The 18,526-nt window shown below is 37.3% G+C and overlaps 1 protein-coding gene across 7 annotated transcripts in view; it reads left to right on the top strand.

The window, feature by feature from the left end:
• DLC1 (DLC1 Rho GTPase activating protein) overlaps positions 1-18,526 on the top strand; it is a 530,175-nt gene that overhangs the window by 384,055 nt on the left and 127,594 nt on the right. The window contains exon 2 of one of the 7 annotated variants that reach the window (XM_063637795.1): positions 12,074-14,995. The exons of the other annotated variants lie outside the window; for them this stretch is intronic. Coding sequence (XP_063493865.1) covers positions 12,074-12,222 — 149 coding nt within the window. The 3' untranslated portion in view covers positions 12,223-14,995. Of the gene's footprint in view, positions 1-12,073; positions 14,996-18,526 lie in introns of those variants that run through there. 7 annotated transcript variants of the gene reach the window in all.

An 18,526-nucleotide genomic window follows, 5' to 3' on the forward strand; every position in this document is an offset into this window, starting at 1 on the left:
TCACAGTATCAGTCCATGGGGGTTCCAGCATAGTCTGTACCCAAAACCATGATTAGAACCACTGGAGGGAAACTCAAAAACAACCAAAGGCTATACTCAGGGCAATCTACTAAACCAGACTCTTCCCTCAGGTCAAAGGCTAAGCATTTTCCAGGCTCCCAAAGCTACTCTGAGTCGATGGAACTTACAGTGATGTGTGGCAGCAAGTCAGAGTAGCCTCTAATTCCTATACAGAGAAAGATGTTTTCTGAAACAAAATTCAGGTCACATTTTCTGACAATAGAGAATATTGTATACATACATAGATCACCCTGGAAAATCCAGGACCTACAATTGCCGTATCTTTGTAACTGCCAGGCGATGCTATTAGCACCCCTTAAGGACAGACTAGTGACCTGCTAAGAGAAGATCACATTTCCAGAATTTAAATTTTGAGCCTGTCCATGTAAACTGGCCATGGGACCAACTGTGGGAAAGCATCACTGCTTTCTAAGTCAATTTTAGTCCATCTATCAGTACTTATTAATGTTAAATGAAGCAATAGGATAGATCTCTGTAAAATGTTATGTGGTTGTTTGTGTCATTCATCATGTATGCAGCACTACTTTATCTGTGTCTCTACCTGAATATTACACAGGTGAATATAAAAGTATATCTGAAAGCATTTCTAATTTTCTAGAGAAATTTCCAAATATAAATCCAAAATTATATTAACCAAAGAGTGTTACATTCAAATTTATTAATCAGGCCGGGCATGGTGGCTCATGCCTGTAATGCCAGCACTTTGGAAGGCCAAGATGGGAGGATTGTTTGAGCTCAGAAGTTCAAGACCAGCCTGGGCAACATAGCAAAATCTCGTTTCCACTAAAAATCAAAAAAAGTAGCCAAGTGTGGCGACATGTGCCTGTTTTCCCAGCTACTCAGGAGACTGATGTGGGAGGATCATTTGAGCCCTGGAGTTCAGGCTGCAATGAACCATGACTGCACCACAGCAGTCCAGCTTGGGCAACACAGCGAGACCCCTTCTCAAAAAATAAAAAAATTACAGGCTCATGCCTGTAATCTCAGCACTTTGGGAGGCCGAGGCAGATGGATCGCAAGGTCAGGATATCAAGACCATCCTGGCTAACACGGTGAAACCTCGTCTCTACTAAAAATACAAAAAATTAGCCGGGCGTGGTGGCAGGTGCCTGTAGTCCCAGCTACTCGGGAGGCTGAGTCAGGAGAATGGCGTGAACTCTGGAGGCGGAGCTTGCAGTGAGCCAAGATCATGTCACTGCACTCCAGCCTGGGCAACAGAGTGAGACTCGGTCTCAAAAAAAAAAAAAATGAAATAAATAAAAAGAAATCGATTGATCAATTTTCGTAAAAGAAAATCCTTCAGCCTTGGGGTAAGAAAAGCTTATCTCTGCTGTTTTGCCAAAATGGACTCTTGGACATGGACACTTTTCCCATGTGCTACATATTTAACTTAAAGTTCTTAATGCCCTTCTAACCAGCTGTGAGGTCAGAAAGACCCTTGCAGAGGGAAGGGAGTGAATGAGATATTTGCCCTCCCTGGTTGTAGGTGCCAACCAGTTCTTCACATCCACTCCTGAACTCTGACAAATCTCTTGACTTAACCAGGAAATCTTCAAATGTAAATGTGTTGATTACACAATTATGAGTGCCTAAAGAATGAAGCCTTTTGAAAGTGTTTTGGGGCTACTTCACCAATCCCACTGAAACTTGTTCTCTGTCAAGAAACACTTTTCAAAGAAGTACAATTTTTTTTAAAAGGCAGCACACCCGCCTTTACACAAGCCTATCAGCTTTCTATTTAAAATGGCACTGAGGCAAGGAGGGAACAGACATTTCTGCCCTATGCAGCAGCCTCTAATGAGTTGAGATTAAGCGGCTGGGATCTCCAAGAATTCTTCAGGCTGGCCTTTCATTTCCTGGTAGAGATAGGAAAACTCACTGAAAACCTAGCAAAGAAAAAAATGACTGAGCCTCTAAGTGAAGAGCCCATCTTCCATAATTACCTAGAAAATTCCTACGGAAGCTTCCTACTTTCTACAGTTTTTTAGTTCTGCCCTTGGTGGTTAACTAATGTGGTGCATAAGACTAGCATAGGGTAAGTGACTTGGCCTTTGTGGGAGGAGTAACTACAGTGAAGTAGGAAGAGAAAAAATCTGTAGGCACTCACTCTTGTAGACAGTGTCCATATCTAGCCCTTCCTGTACACACTGTCCTGTGCTAATATTGAGGAGACAGGAAGTATTGTTTAGAAGGAAGTAGCTCCTCAAGGAAGGAAGTGGCCAGTACAGGAAAAACAAAGCAGAACCTTCCCAGAATAGAATTCACCTTTCACCTTTAACCTTTGACCACCCCTTAGGGCTCCCTACCCCACATCCAAGTCCTGTCAGACAGTGATACGCACGTTAAGTCCTGTGCCTTCGTCTAAGCCTGCCTTTGTCCATTGTTGAATCATGTATATTTTTCCAAAATTAATGTCACTGGCATTTGTAGCCCTCAGATACTGCTTGGATTCTCAAGCCCTTAATAAACAGTTGAGACTGTGCTGTGTGTTCTCATGATGATCATGGACAAGTTCTTCACGGACAAGTTCTTCTGACCAACAGGACTGAAATCTGCTCCTCAGCAACAGGATCTTCTAGAAAATGACTCCCTTTAGCTTACATATCTCAAACAACCAATATCATTGCTATTTTTATAAAAGCTTTGTGGTTGCTTTATAGAGCAAACAATTTTAATTTTTATTTCCCAATAGAATTTCAGTAGCCTCATGTGGGTAAATGAATAGTTATTCTTCCGTTTACCTGATCTCAGTTAATTGCTTAACAAAGAACGATCCCAGATGTTTTCGTCAAAAAAAAAAGAGTTGTTTTTGTGTGTAGATATCATACTCCCTCAGAATCTGTAATCATTCCAAAAATTACATAATCTGATCTTGACAACTTAAGGTAAAATAGTTGCAAAAAGAAATAGCTTCTTACACATACTCTATTTGCCTTTTTATTAGAGTTGGTTTCAGACATTCTTCACATTTTTAGGAAATCTTTTGATTTGTTTCTGTTTTAAGTGTGTAACGTAAAACTCTCCACCTTTTCCTGAAATGTATTAACCACTGAAAAATTAAAAACAGTATCAAGGTAGGAATAGTTGAAGCCAGTTTTAAAGACTTTAAAGCTAAAATAAATTTTTCAAATTATAATGCTTTACTTTCATATATATGTATTCCTAACAGACCAATAAAATGGAGTGCTTGTTGTTTATTGGAAATTGACATTCCAGTGGTGTTAGCCAACCAAGTAATTCTTTTTTAAAGTTTCCTGCAAAAAAAATGTATACAAAGGAATGTTTTTATAACAATTAATGTTTATAGTTTGTTTTGGAACATTAAGTTAAACTAAGGTGAGTTTTATGTGTTCTCTTTTTACCATATTTAATGAATATCATTGGTGGTCAATTTTTCTTCTAGGGTTGTCAATCTTTGTTCCATTTCAGAATAACAGCAAGGGGAAGATAAAAAATAAACAAAAAGAAAGGCTTCACAGAGGCAAACAGATTATTGTATTATTTAAAGTGAGCATTTACTATTCTTTAAAGAAAAGTACAGCTAGATTATGTGCAGAGAGGCTGCACAAGATATTAGCCACCAACTGAAAAATGTTGCTGGGGGAGAGGTGGTTCTACTCTGATGGGCCACAGGAAAAATTTTTATTGAGTTCCAACTATGTGTGCTGCTCTCTATGACAGGATTTTTATATGTAGCATTTCACATTATCATTTAACAAACCTACAGTGTTACTCTGTCCGTTTGGCAAAGAAAAAATTGAGGCACAAATATTTAAGATTGCAGGAAGTCACACAACTACTAACTGATAGAACTGTAATTTCAAAAAAAAAGTCTGGCCAAGCATGGTGGTTCACACCTATAATCCCAACACTTTGGGAGGCCGAGGTGGGAGGATCCCCTGAGCCCAGCAGTTCAAGGCTAGACTGGGAAATATACCAAGACCCCATCTCTACAAAAAGTAAAAAGAAAAAAACTACTAGCTGGGTATGGTGGTGTGTGCCTGTAGTCCCAGCGATTGGGGAGGCTGAGGTGGGAGGTTTGCTTGAGGCTAGGAAGTTGTGGCTACAGTGAGCTATGATTGTACTGCTGCAGTCCAGCCTGGGTGACAGGGCAAGACCCTGTCCCCCCACCACACACACACACACACCCCTCAAAAAATTAGGTCTATTTGAGTCCAAATCCTGAGCTCCTCTTGTTACAACCAAGAAAGACTCAGTACCTAGACAACAGGATGGAGTATCACATGAAAATAAGCAACAGAAGCTTTAGCAAAACTATGGTGAGAGGCAAGAGTGCTGGAATCACCAGGTCATGCTTAGATTTGGGAGACAGTTTTGAAATTTTAGCAAATAGAATGTGAGAACTTCTGACAGAGGAGCAATCAGACAGAAAGGTTTCCAAGGGGAAAATCAAAAGAAAAAAACATAATATGTTACTTAGCTTTTAAAGTATGTGTCTAACCTACATAAAACAAAACATCAGTATAATCAGTGAAATACTGACATGGAACGTAATGTCTCAAACACTTTTAGCAGAATAGCGCAAAATCCAATACAGAATAATCTATTCACACCACTGTTACAGGCTTAATTTTTCTACCATAATCTGAAGGAATTTAAAATGTGGGTTTCTCTATCCCTTTTCTCATTTATGATAGCAAAAAGTGAGTGATTAAATGATTTTATATAAATAATGCTTTGGGAGTGACCCTAAATTTCTTGATATAAAATACCTCTCTGTGATACATTCTGTTACACAGAAACATGAACACCAAAGTTTGCCAGATACACATAAATTGATGAAAATAATACAGAGGTCTTCCTAGAAGTCAGAATTTCAACCTTTGTTCTTAGAAGAACAGCTAAGTTTAATTTCTCACTTGGCAATGGTTTATAATATTATATATATATTATATACCATTTATATATTATATAATATGTGTAACTATTTATATTATATAATATACATTTATATATTATATATTAATTATATATAACTTTTATATATTTATATATTATATATAAATAAATTATATATATAAATTATATATCTATATATTTTAATATATAATTATATATTGATATATATTTTAATATATAATATATATTAATATATTAATATATTTTATATTAGTATATATTAATATATTAATATATTTTATATTAGTATATATTAATATATTAATATATTTTATATTAGTATATATTAATATATTAATATATTTTATATTAGTATATATTAATATATTAATATATTTTATATTAGTATATATTAATATATATAATGGTTTATTTTATATATATATATATATATACATATATATATATATATATAGTCTTTGGGGCCAGGCATGGTGGCTCACACCCATAATCCCAGCACTTTGGGAGGCCGAGGAGGGCAGATCACTTGAGGTCAGGGGTTCAAAATCAGCCTGGTCAACATGGTGAAACCTTGTCTCTAGTAAAAATACAAAAGCTGGGTGTGGTGGAGCATGCCTGTAGTCCCAGCTACTCGGGAGGCTGAGACAGGAGAACAGCTTGAACCCAGGAGTTGGAAGGTGCAATGAGCTGAGATTGCACCACTGCACTCCAGCCTGGGTGACAGAGCAAGACTCCATCACAAAAAAAAAAAAAAAAAAAAAGAAAACCTTTGGAAGCAATTTTTCCTGTTGAGTAAAACAGGCCCCTGAGCAGGGATCCTGGTTGTCAGCCAGCTTTTGAGGACTCTTCCCAATCTAGATGTCTCTATTTGGGTGTGCTGTCTGCGCAATCATCCGGGTCAGTGGTGTCTAACATCCTCCATGGAGAGAATGCGTGGTGACACCCAGCATTTGTTTAGTTTGTAGGGAGAACTTGTGAAAGCTAATGACCTTAGTTTAAGGCTGAGAATACCCAATGAGTTGAAAGTGGCTAAAAACTGAAGACTCAGAAGACATTCCCTTTATTTTATTGTGCACTGGAGTAACCTCTAGTACCCCCTTGGCAGAAGCCTACACCATTAAATTTAAAATGTGATCACCTAACACCCTCATACGTGGGGCTGCATTTCATCACTCAGCCCGCAGCCTGTCTTGCTGACATTCTCGACTGGCTGTGAGGCTGTCACTGAGCTTGCCTGGCAGGGCCCACAGTCACCCTTTCCAAGGCTATTGATCTCCAAGTGAACAGCTGACAATTCTAATTTCAAACTCTGTATATTTCAAGTTGCACTTTGATGCTGTAATAAATCCAAGGCAAATTACACATATTTAGTTCCTAAAGTAATGATGTATGTATTGACTTTGGATATAGAAAAAATAAATATGCTGTGCGTGTCCCCACTTCTTTCCTCCACAGTAACGCGGTATTTGTAAAACAAATGCCATAAAAACTGAGCTGTGTGTGAGTGATCCCAAGGAGTTTCTGCTTCTTTTCTTAAAGGCACAGGAAAATAGTATTTAATAATAATATCAAGAATATAATGTTCTACTTGGTGTGTTTACTTATTGATAGTTATATTTAATAGCTGGGGAACATTTGGTCTCTGCTGAAAATATATTTTGTGCTTTAAATTAATTCTTACTTTGATCAAATTTGTGGACTCTGAAGAGACATTCCTGAACAATTCCACCTGATCCCCACTTGTTACACAAGCCAGGCTGCTCAGGTTTCTACCTTTACGTGGGGCACCTTTATCCTTTGCTGAAAATTCAAATTTGGATTCACATTCAAATTTCCTTTGTTCTCAGAAGCCCACCTTCTTCAAAAAAGCCTTCACAATATCCCTTGCCTTCCCAGAGACCAAAATGACTCAATGTTATTTATTGTGGTAAAATATACATAGCATAAAATTCACCATTTTAATCACTTTAAAATGTACAATCCAAGGGCATTTTGTATATATACAATGTTGTGCACCATCACCATCATCTACTTCCAGAACATTTTAATCGCCCCAGAGGGAAACCCCTGTACCCATTAAGCAGTGACCCCCGCCAACCCCTCCTCTTCCCACGCCCTAGAAACCACTAATCTGCTTTCTGTGTCTACGGATTTATCTATTCTGGATAGTTCATATAGTGGAATCAGACAATATGTAGCCTTCTGTGTCTCATTGTTTTTACTTGCTGTAATGGTCTCAATTCATCCATGTGTGTAGCATGTATCAGTACTTCATTCCTTTTTACAACTGAATAATAATCCATTGGATGGACATACCGCATTTAATTTATCCACCCATTAATAACAATTTGGAATGCTTCCACTTTTGGTTGCTATAAATAGTGCTGCAACGAACATTCCTATACAAGTTCTTGTTTGAAGACCCACATTTTATTTTTTCAATACAATTCTTGGAGATACAGATACAGTTATATAGATATCTCCAAAAATATCTCCAAGGAATTAGTGAAGGCTTTTTTGAAGAAGGTGGGCTTCTGAGCACAAAGGAAATTTGAATTTGAGCCAGAATTTAGATATGTAAATATAAATGTATATATATTTAAGATAATTTGGCAGTTTCTTAATAAGTTAAATATATAATTATCATATGACCCAGCAATTCTATTCCTGTTTATATATTTTATATTTCATATATTATAATTATATAAGTATATGAGTTATATAAGTATAATTATATGAATTATATAATTATATGAATATAACTATATAAGAATATAATTATATAATTATATTCTGTCACCATGCTGGCATGCAGTGGCATGATCTCAGCTCACTGCAATCTCTGCCTCCTGGGTTCAATTATATAATTATATAATTATATTCTTATATAGTTATATTCATATAATTATATAATTATATTCTTATATAGTTATATTCATATAATTATATAATTATATTCATATCTAATTATATAATTATATTCATAGTTATATTCATATGATTATATTCATATATAATTATATTCTTATATAGTTATATTCATATAATTATATTCTTATATAGTTATATTCATATATAATTATATAATTATATTCTTATATAGTTATAGTCATATAATTATGAATATAATTATGATATATATTTATATTATAAATATATAAAATATAGAAACAGGAATTGAATTGCTGGGTCATATGATAACTATATATTTAACTTATTAAGAAACTGCCAAACTATTTCAAAAGACTTCCTCATTTTTACATTCCCATTAGCAATGTGTGAACCAGTTTCTCTACCTCCTCACCAATACTTGTGATTTTCCTTTTCTCAAATTATCACAGCTGTCCTAGTGTGTGTGAAGCAGTACATCACTGTAGTTTTGATTTGCAATTCCCTAATGGCTAGTAACCTTGAGCATCTTTTCATGTATGTTAGGCATTATCATCTTTGGAAAATGTCTATTGATTTGCAAATTTTTTCTCTTATTATTTGGGTTGTCTCTTTATCAATAGTTTCCTTTCATGCACAAAAGCCTTTAATTTTGATGAAGTCCAGCTTATCCTTCTTTTGTTGCTCATGCTTTTGGTGTCATATCTAAGACAGCATTGCCAAATTCAATATCATGGAGATTTTCATCTATGCTTTCTTCTAGGAGTTTTATAGTTTTAGCGCTTAAATGTAGGCCTTCAATCCATTTTTAGTTAATTTTTGTATATGGTGTAAGGTAAAGATCCTAGTTCATTAATTTGCATGTGGCTAGTCAGTTGTCCCAGCACCATTTGTTGAAGAGACTATTCTTTCCATCACCCATTGATTTTGAAACTTTCTAGTGGATAGCATTTTAGTTAATTATTACATATTGCTTTTTGTTGTTATTTGATACGTGTATGTCTTATTTCTACAAGTAGAGAGGACTCCATTCAAGGGAGAGGACTGGCTTCTGTCATGTTTCTGGTATTTTATGTAAGGGCTAAAATGGTTCCCAGAGTGAGCAAAAAGAAATCAAAGAGGACCCAAGCCCTTGACCCAAGAAAATCGGAGTATTTTATGTAAAGAACAACTTTTAGTTGGTCATTTTTTTTTATTTTTTATTTTTTATTTTTTTTCAAGACGGAGTCTCACTCTGTCACCCAGGCTGGTGTGCAGTGCCATGATCTCGGCTCACTGCAATCTCTGCCTCCTGGGTTCAAGCAATTCTCCTGCCTCAGCCTCCCAAGTTGCTGGGACTACAGGTGCCCCCCACCATGCCTGGCTAATTTTTTTTGTATTTTTAGTAGAGACAGAGTTTCACAATGTTAGCCAGGATGGTCTCGATCTCCTGACCTCGCAATCTGCCCTCCTTGGCCTCCCAAAGTGCTGGGATTACAGGCATGAGCCACCGTGCCAGCCAGTTGTTTTTAATTATAAACGAATATGATGGAGTCTCTTCCCTCAAAATGTTCACAGCCTAATGGCGGAAGCCAATGCATTTAGTAACCATTAGACATAACATGACTATTGAGTGGCTCAGATGTGTATCATTCTAGTGAGACGTGTTATAAGAGGAAAGGCACACCTTAGTACAAAGAGAAGAACGCCACACACATCCTTCACGAATTGTTGATATTAATAATGTTGTAAAATGATATTTTATATATGAGATTAAGTAATAAAGTCGTAAAATTGATTTGGTTCTTTTTACTCTTTTAATGTGTCTTGCATTATATTTCTACTGGATAACACTGGCATAGACAAACGGAAAAGCAAGCATCTCACAGCTATACAAATAGTAAGAGAAATGATGTTTATATCCATTTCTTCAAATTTTAGAACTTAGGTTTTTGTTTACTGTACTGTACAACTCAAAATTAACCAGGAGTATTAAGATGTGATTGGTGGCTCCAATATGAAACTAGGAAGTGGGGCTTGGGTTCACAACCTATATTCAGTTCTATATTGTGCACAGAACACCTTCAAGGACACAAGCAAAAGACAAACAGGCTGCCTACAGCATCAAGTTTCAGGGAAGGCACACCTGTCCCACATCACCCAATTAGAAAACAATTACAGGTTAAGCCAGTGGTTCAAAACCAGCAGTAATTTGGTTTGGTTTCCCATGGAACATTTGGCAATGTCTAGAGATATTTTTGATTATCACAGCTGGGGGTACTACTAGCGTCTACTAGATAGAGGCCCAGGGATGCCACTAAATGTCCTATAATGTACAGGACAGACCCCCACAACAAAGAATCAGTTGACGCAAACTGTATATAGTCCTGAGGTTGAGAAACCCTGGGCTAAACCATTGCTAAGGGAAGTATTTCAGAGAAAGAGCAGGTGATTGCATGCTGGAGCTCTCAGGGGAAATGACACGAAGGAAACGACCTTTAGGTAGACCATGAAGTCTTGGCACGTTCTGCTGGGTAGAGGGATGGGGTAAAATGGGCAATAAGAGCACTGCCAGTTGGGGAGGAGTGTGGCAAGGAGTGGAACTAGAAATGGACTTGAGCCCCTTGGAGTAGAGTGTGTCATGAAAGGAAGCAGTGACTAGAGAGGTGATCTGCAACTCAGAACTGGACTCTAAACCTGATTCTTCTGCTTGGTAGCTCGGTGGCTTTGAACAAATCACGTGAGTTTTCTCAACTTCAATATAGTCCTCTGTCAAATGAAAATAATTGTAACAACTTTGACTCTTTCTAAGTTTTGAGTATCAAATGAGACCTTTGGTGTGAAATAATTCATCACTGAAAATACAAAGCATTATTGTTGACTTTATTGTTGTGTTTGTTGCTAAATTGAGTTGATGCCAGAGTGTGGAAGGCTGGCAAGGAGAGGAAGCTGGGTCTGACGAGACCATCTGGAACAGGACAGCAGTAAGAGGACAGTGACTCTTTGGAAGGTTTACTTTGATGCAATGTGTAGGAAAGATGGGAACTTGGAGAGGGTGGAGTTAGAAAAATCACCTAGGAAACTTTTCTGGGGAAACACCATGAGTGGATGAGAGGGACCTGGTGGGCACTAAATGGATTCGAACAGCCACTCCCAGTGGCACACACTGGGGAGATGAGTTGTAGCCTTTTGTAGAGGTAGACAGAAAAATCAGTAGATTACTCCACGGGCTTGCGCCCTAGTCCTATCTGATGTGAAAGATTACGAGTGAAAAATATATGTGGTTTCTAAGACTGGGTGTTTAATATTTTATAAATAATCAACACAGAATCTTAAGAAAATATGGATTAGGAAGTTTCCCTGAATATGTCTCATCTTCAGTAGTCCTACAATGGTAGTATGTTTTAAAGTTTGCTTCCCTAGTAGGATGTACTTTGTAGCTCTGAATTTTTTTTTCACATTTAATTTTTTTTTTGTTTTTTGAGATAGGGTCTTCTCTGTCACCCAAGGTGGAGTGCAGTGGCGTCATCTTGGCTAACTGAAACCTCTGCCTTCTGGGCTTAAGTGATCCTCCTGCCTGAGCCTCCCAAGTAGCTGTGACTATAGATGTGCACTACCATGCCCGGCTAGCTAATTTTTGTATTTTTAGTAGAGATGGGGTTTCACCATGTTGGCCAGGCTGGTCTCAAACTCCTGACCACAAGGGATCTGCCCACCTTGGCCTCCCAAAGTGTTGGGATTACAGGCGTGAGCCCCTGTGCCCAGCCTTCACATTTAATATTTAAATTCAGAGTGTTCCAGCCTGGTACCCAGGCAGATAACTACTTATATTAATTTTTTTAGTTAAAATTATTTTTTTGTAAGACATTTGGGAAATGATCTAATCGTTTTACTCTTTCTTAAGGATGTAGAGAATGTAGAAAGCAGGCTCTTTAAGCATGTAGCTTAGAACACTACCCAGCACATGGTAGCCTCTATAATTATTTGCTGAATGAATAAATGAACAAATGAATTAATAAGAGGCACATATTGTGTGTGTACTCCTCCTGGATGGTTATGTGGTTAAATGGGCACTGTGTGCATTTTGTGGTGCTGAGTTTGACAATATCTTATTCCCAGTCATGGACCAAGGCGCTTACAAAAGCCCTGTCATGAGACCCATCTATTGCCACTCATTCATTGCCACCAGCACTCAAATCAATCATTTTCTCCTCTCCTTTTTACCTCCCCTGGAACCCAGCAGCGGTAAAATCAGTAAAGTTGGAAGTGGATGCAGATAAGAGCACAAAGGGATCCAATTTTTCCAACTCGGAAGTGGCAATTGGTTTGTCTCCTTACACCTTTCCCCAAAAGAGGCTTTTCCATGTTGCTAGAGAAGAAAACATCGCCTAGGCGGGTGTGTGCCTGGCAGAACACTGCATTCCAATCTCCTCGGGTAGCCACAAAAAAAAAAAAAAAAAAAAAAAGGTGGGGTTGGGCCGGGGGGGCAGCTCTTCAGTAAGATGTGACAAAATGCCAGTTTCACCAATGATAAGAGAAGCCTGAGACACCAACAGTCAGCACAGGCCACAGGTCATGTTTGACAGTGCAAAGCTGCAAGGTCCTTCAGACAAAGCAAATAGGAGAGTGGGCTCCAAAGCCTGCCAACAGGGTCCCGAAAGCTAAAAGGGAAACTTTCCTAAAAAACTGGGGAAACAATGTAAGGATGCTAAACTGGTCATTTAAGGATGCCCTTCCTGGTTAGAAGAAACTTCCTTTGCATACTTCCCACTCTCTTTCACCATTCTGAGGATTTCCCAGCCATCCATAATGTCTGCTCACTTTCTGCATCAACTTGCAATTTGTTCTGTACCACACTTGAAATCTTCACTTAGAAGAGAAAGAGAAGCCCTGGGATATTGTACTCAAAATATATCTTCTCATAAAGAAAACAAATCAACAGCCAGGCCCAGTGGCTCACAGCTGTAATCCCAACACTTTGGGAGGCTGAAGTGGACGGAACACTTGAGATCAGGAGTTCGAGAGCGGCCTGGCCAACATGGAGAAACCCCATCTCTACTAAACATACAAAAATTAGCCAGGCATGGTGGGGGCGCCTGTTATCCCAGCTATTCAGGAGGCTGAGGCATGAGAATCGCTTTAACTCGGAAGGCAGAGGTTGCAGTGAACTGAGATCATGCCATTGCACTCCAGGCTGGGCAACAGAGGGAGATCCTGTCTCCAAAAAAAAAAAAAAAATGGAAACAAGCATAACATAAACATAACACTTATGAAAAAAGGAAACAAACATAACATAAGCACTTATGAAACGCATCAAGTTACCACATTCTCATTAAGCATTGGGGTGAAATTTTATTGTACAGTTGGGTCCATACAGCAGACATGGCTAAGACACATAAAAGATGAGACTGCATTATTGAAGAGGCGTCAAACAGGGAAAAGGAAGCTGCTATGTGGTTTCTTTCACTGGAAAAGAAAGCCTCTCAAGTTTCATATTTAATTCATGCAAAAAAAAAAAAACTCATTAGTGTTTTTTAAAATAGCATATATATTCAAATGTTATATCTTTGGATTTAAAACCAATCATTTTCTAACATCTTTTCAAGATTCTGTAATTTATGGGTTCTCTGAAAATCTGATGAGTCCTAATTAACTAGGGAAGACATTATTCTTTAATCTGTATGTAGAAATATAGAGGCTTTTGTTGTTATTTCTATATATTTCAAAGATATAAGGTGTACTATAGGTGAGAACAGTGCCCACAGAGGTGTGTAATGCACAACTATGCACCTCTATACAGCAGGCCCAGGTATATGTAGACGTCTGTGTAGTCATTTTGCTTTCCTGAGCTACATACAGCCAAAAATAATGTCTGAGGAAAATTCTGTTTTCTCAGTGCCTGTAAATTCCTTATCTGTGTATATTTAATGTTGATATTATCATGCAGAATTTTTATTAAGTCTTTCACTTTATCTTTGGGTGAGACTAAAACGAAGAGCAGTCCATTAATATCTGTCTTAAACTCCCACTACATTCAACATCTCTTTTTGAAATGTGAGGATTCCAAAAGAAAATGAAGCCATTTAAAAATCTATACAATAGCAAATACAAAGCGATACAAATAAAAAATTTAAATGGTGCCCGCCCTTCAGTAAAGCGAATTTGGATGAGATCAAATGAAAATGAGTGAAAGCTCAAGCTAGAAACAAACATTTAGTCAAACGGAAAACATTTCTGGACTTCTGCTTTTCAGACCTGTCTGCCTCCCAAGCTGTTATATGGTGATATTGAAAATGCTTTACATATCACAGAGATAACTGAAGGATTAAAGGCATGTTTGAAGTTCTTGGAACTATTCTAAGAAAGCCACTCGAGAAAGCACAAGCTCCGTCAATAATACTGTGCAGTCTATCATTAAAAACGGGCAGTCATTTGTCACCCATTTCATCTTTTCCTTCTGTTTTCTCACATTAAACTATCACATTATAGTTAACATTTTGAAAATCAATTTTATGTTGCATAATGAGTGCCCAGAGCAATACCAAAACTGTATAAACCAGGACAAGCAGAAAAAGATAGTCTTATGAAATGAACAAATAAGAATTCACCAATGTCAAGCATTATGCTAAGCACTAGAGACATAGCAATAAATGCAGATGCAGCCCCTGCCCTCATGAAACCTACAGTTCAACAGAGCAGACAGTAATTCCTGATTGTTCCAAAAACAAACAAAAAAAAGCAGCGTGCCACTGAAATGTGAAAGCACACAGGGACCTAAGATAGTCTAGGGGAAGATCAGGAATATAGATAGGACAGGGGGAATTGTGGAAGCTGAGAAGGCCATCATGGCTGGTTGGTCATCCTGACATTTTTAAAAAGCCATGTATGTTGTTAAGAGGAATGGAAGCCTCTGTAATATAAACTTAATAGCATAACATAAATTTCTTAACATAGAAATTCTCTATGGAGTGTTTACATTTTTATAACATAACTTGTTGAAACTGGTGTCAATGTTCATTGTTTTGTCTATCAGGGACAGTACCAGCTGCTTTCATTCATGCCTTTTCTATGGGGTGTTAATGTCCTGGTTATGATTTATTTAACCTCGTTGTTGACCAGCTTTAGTTTGTCAACATTTGACATAGGAGTTGTGTTAAAATTTCATTCTAGCATGCTGACATATACAATACACAGTTATTTCACCTGCCAGGATTTCATGTATGTTTCCAAAAAAGCCACTACTCTTCCTCAGTTTGGGGGTTTGTTTTCTTTTCAATTCCAGCCTAGTTTTTATTTCTACTTTATAGTTATCATGCTGTAACAAATAGTTTCAATTATAAGGAACTAGGAAAAAGAAATTGATATTTTCACATACCAAATCCTGGTAAGGTATTATTGTGTTTTGTATCTAATAGACAGAGGAAACATGACTAGTATTTGTTGATAACTGGTACAGTGGCTCGCAAGGAGTTTTAAAAAGAGACCAGTATTTACCTAAAAAGTTCCCTACAGAAGATACTGCTCTCCTTCTCTTTTTTCCCCACACCCAGCTGATGCAAGCGAACCCCAAAGGTGGGGCTCAGCCTCAGAGGGTTCTTGGCTTCACTCAGGAAAGAATGCAAGTGTGAGGTGACAGTGAAAGAAAGCAAGTTCATTACAGCAACAGTGTACAGCAAAACGGTGCTCCACAGACAAAGCAGGGCTACCCCTAGGCAAAGTAGCACAGATTAGCCCTTGTGCATTGATGGCTAGCTATATTCATGCTCACTCCTAACTATATGCTAAGTGAGAAGTGTATTATTCACAAACTTTCTGGGATATGGGGCAAGGAGTTCCCAGAACCACATAAGGTAACTTCCAGGTCATTGCACGGCATTTATAAACTGTCGTGGCAGTGGCGGGCATGTCTCAAGCAAATACATGATAACTCCCAGTCATAGCTGGTTTGAGGCAGTTTCTTTGCTACATCCTGTTTAGATCAGGAGGGTCTTGAAAACAAGTCCTGCTCATCTCCTACCTCACCCCCATTATTTATTTGTTTAGTAGTTTTAAGTCTAGAAGAATGAGAAAACTAACACTCTATTCATTTTAAATTTTCATTCTATTCCTACAGATGAAATGATTTAAAACTAATAGATTATTTAAGGCAGAAGAACTTCAGACCAGAGAAAGAGACTTAAAACCGGCAAGAACAGCAAATGCTTTATTTGGTTTTCATTCTGAAGATAATAAGGGCTAAATCAATTTCCTCAAAAGATGTCAAAGTATGTATTTAACTATCAAGTCACTAAAAGTGGAAAACCTAAAGCGGTTCTATTGAACCACCAGGTACCAAATAACCGATGAGGACCAACAGCCTTACAATAGCAAAATATCAATTTTCTTCTTTCCAAAAGTCAGAGAAAGTATTTCTAAAATTGATTTAATGTAGTAAATGAATTTTCAATAAAAAGGTTTTTGAAAGATAGACCTCTATAAAAGAGCAAATCTTATTGCTTCTGTTTACTTTATGATGCAATTTTACACCTATTAGCAGGGTTAGCATACTTCGATTTATTTCTTCTAAATTTTTGTCTCCAGTAAAAGTTTGTTGACATTGACACTGACAATGACAATGCCTCCAATAAAAGTTTGTTGACAATGACATTGTTGATGTCATTCAGTGCTGTAATCTCTTATCTTCCCCCTTTAATAAATATTCTGGTCTTTTTTTTAATTATTATACTTTAGGTTTTAGGGTACATGTGCACAATGTGCAGGTTTGTTACATATGTATCCATGTGCCATGTTGATTTCCCGCACCCATTAACTCGTCATTTAGCATTATTCACAATAGCAAAGAGTTGGAACCAACCCAAATGTCCAACAACGATAGACTGGATTAAGAAAATGTGGCACATATACACCATGGAATACTATGCAGCGATAAAAAATGATGAGTTCATGTCCTTTGTAGGGACATGGATGAAACTAGAAAGCATCATTCTCAGTAAAATATTCTGGTCTTCTTAAAACAGTATTTAAAGATACCCAGAATTGACGGTGGAGGGGGGAAACCACGTTTGCTAAGCACAAAAGAACAGGATAGAACTCTTGGACTATGCTGTGTTTTGTTAGCTATTTAAAAAAAAAATAAAGCAAGAAATTAGCAAGAAATCAGTACTGACAGATGGGCAACAAGTTTGCAATTTTTTCTATCCTTGCTCCGGTAACATTTAACTATAGAAATTTCAGAGGAAGAAAAAAACATTTCCGCTCTACTCCCTACCCAACACCAAACACCAAAATTTAGCAACCATAATCTTAATATTTCAAAGGTCATAACTGATTTTAGCTTATTGCCTAGACTTGCCATTCTCATATTTAACATTTACAGGGTATGTTAGGCTGTCCTTGCATTGCTATAAAGAAATACCTGAAACTGGGTAATTTGCAAGAAAAGAGATTTAATTGGCTCCTGGTTCTGCAGGCTGTACAGAAAGCATAACACCAGCATCTGCTTCTGAGAAGGCATCAGAAAGCTTAGAATCATGGCAGAAGGTGAGGGGGAACAGGCATCTCACATGGTAGAAGTAGCAGCAAGACAGACAGGAGGGAGGTGCCACACACCTTTGATCGGCCAGATCTCATAAGAACTCACTGACTATCGCGAGGACAGTACCAAGAGGATGGTGCTAAACCCTTCATGAGAAATCCACCCCCAAGACCCGAACACTTCACCAGGTCCCACCTCCAACACTGAGGATTACATTTCAACATGAGATTTGGGCAGGGACAACATCCAAACTGTATCACAGGGTTTTGCTATTTTTTCTATTTATGAGCAATACCATATTCCATAATCTCAAGTAAGCTTTAATTTTGTCAGAGAGACTGATGAGCAGAAGTCATCCACTAGTGAGTGAGCTTAGCTACTTTTCCTATGTCCGTATCTCATCATGATGTTATTGTTCTCTACTTGCACTAACTCTCCAAAGGAATTATGATTTTATAGTGAAAATTATATGCAATACTGGAAATTAAAATTGCATGGACTCTCAAAAATCTTGAGATGACTCTTTATAGATATCTGTCTATAGATTTATAAGGATACATAGGTTGATAGTCACAGACAAACATCATACATCAATATATATCAAATAGCAACAGGAATTATTAGCAGTTCCTACAGCCTTGGTGAAAAAGTAGTTCCCCAGTCCAGAGATCTCTTTATCAAGGAAGTATTTGCTTTTCTGGAATCTACAGGCTTTAGAAGGAATCGAGTTAGAAAAATCAAAGTCATCAAGTTATTCTTAACATTCATTTTATTTTCATCTTCTTTTACATTCATCATATTCTAAAACATCAACTAAAATAGTCATGTGTGGAATACAATTAATGTACACATTATAAATGATATTTTCACAACTTAAGCTGCAAATAATAGATGTTAGGCCATTCATTTTTCTCTTTTGATAGCAACATTTTATGATTTTTCTCACATCATCAGCTCTTCCAAGTTTTAAGGAATTGCTTATAAAACTATCTTACTTCTTAGCATTTATTAGGAGTGTGTGTGTGTGTGTATGTGTGTGTGTGTATGTGTGGTGTGTTTCTGGTCCTACATTTAAACGTCTATTATCTTTTTAATTTTATAACTTAATCCTTAAGTCACTGTTCCAAAGTCATGACTCATAGTTGATTTGAAATTCTGGGC

This window comes from Symphalangus syndactylus, chromosome 1 (genome assembly GCF_028878055.3).
Source record: "Symphalangus syndactylus isolate Jambi chromosome 1, NHGRI_mSymSyn1-v2.1_pri, whole genome shotgun sequence".
In the NCBI taxonomy this organism is placed as follows: Eukaryota; Metazoa; Chordata; class Mammalia; order Primates; family Hylobatidae; genus Symphalangus; species Symphalangus syndactylus.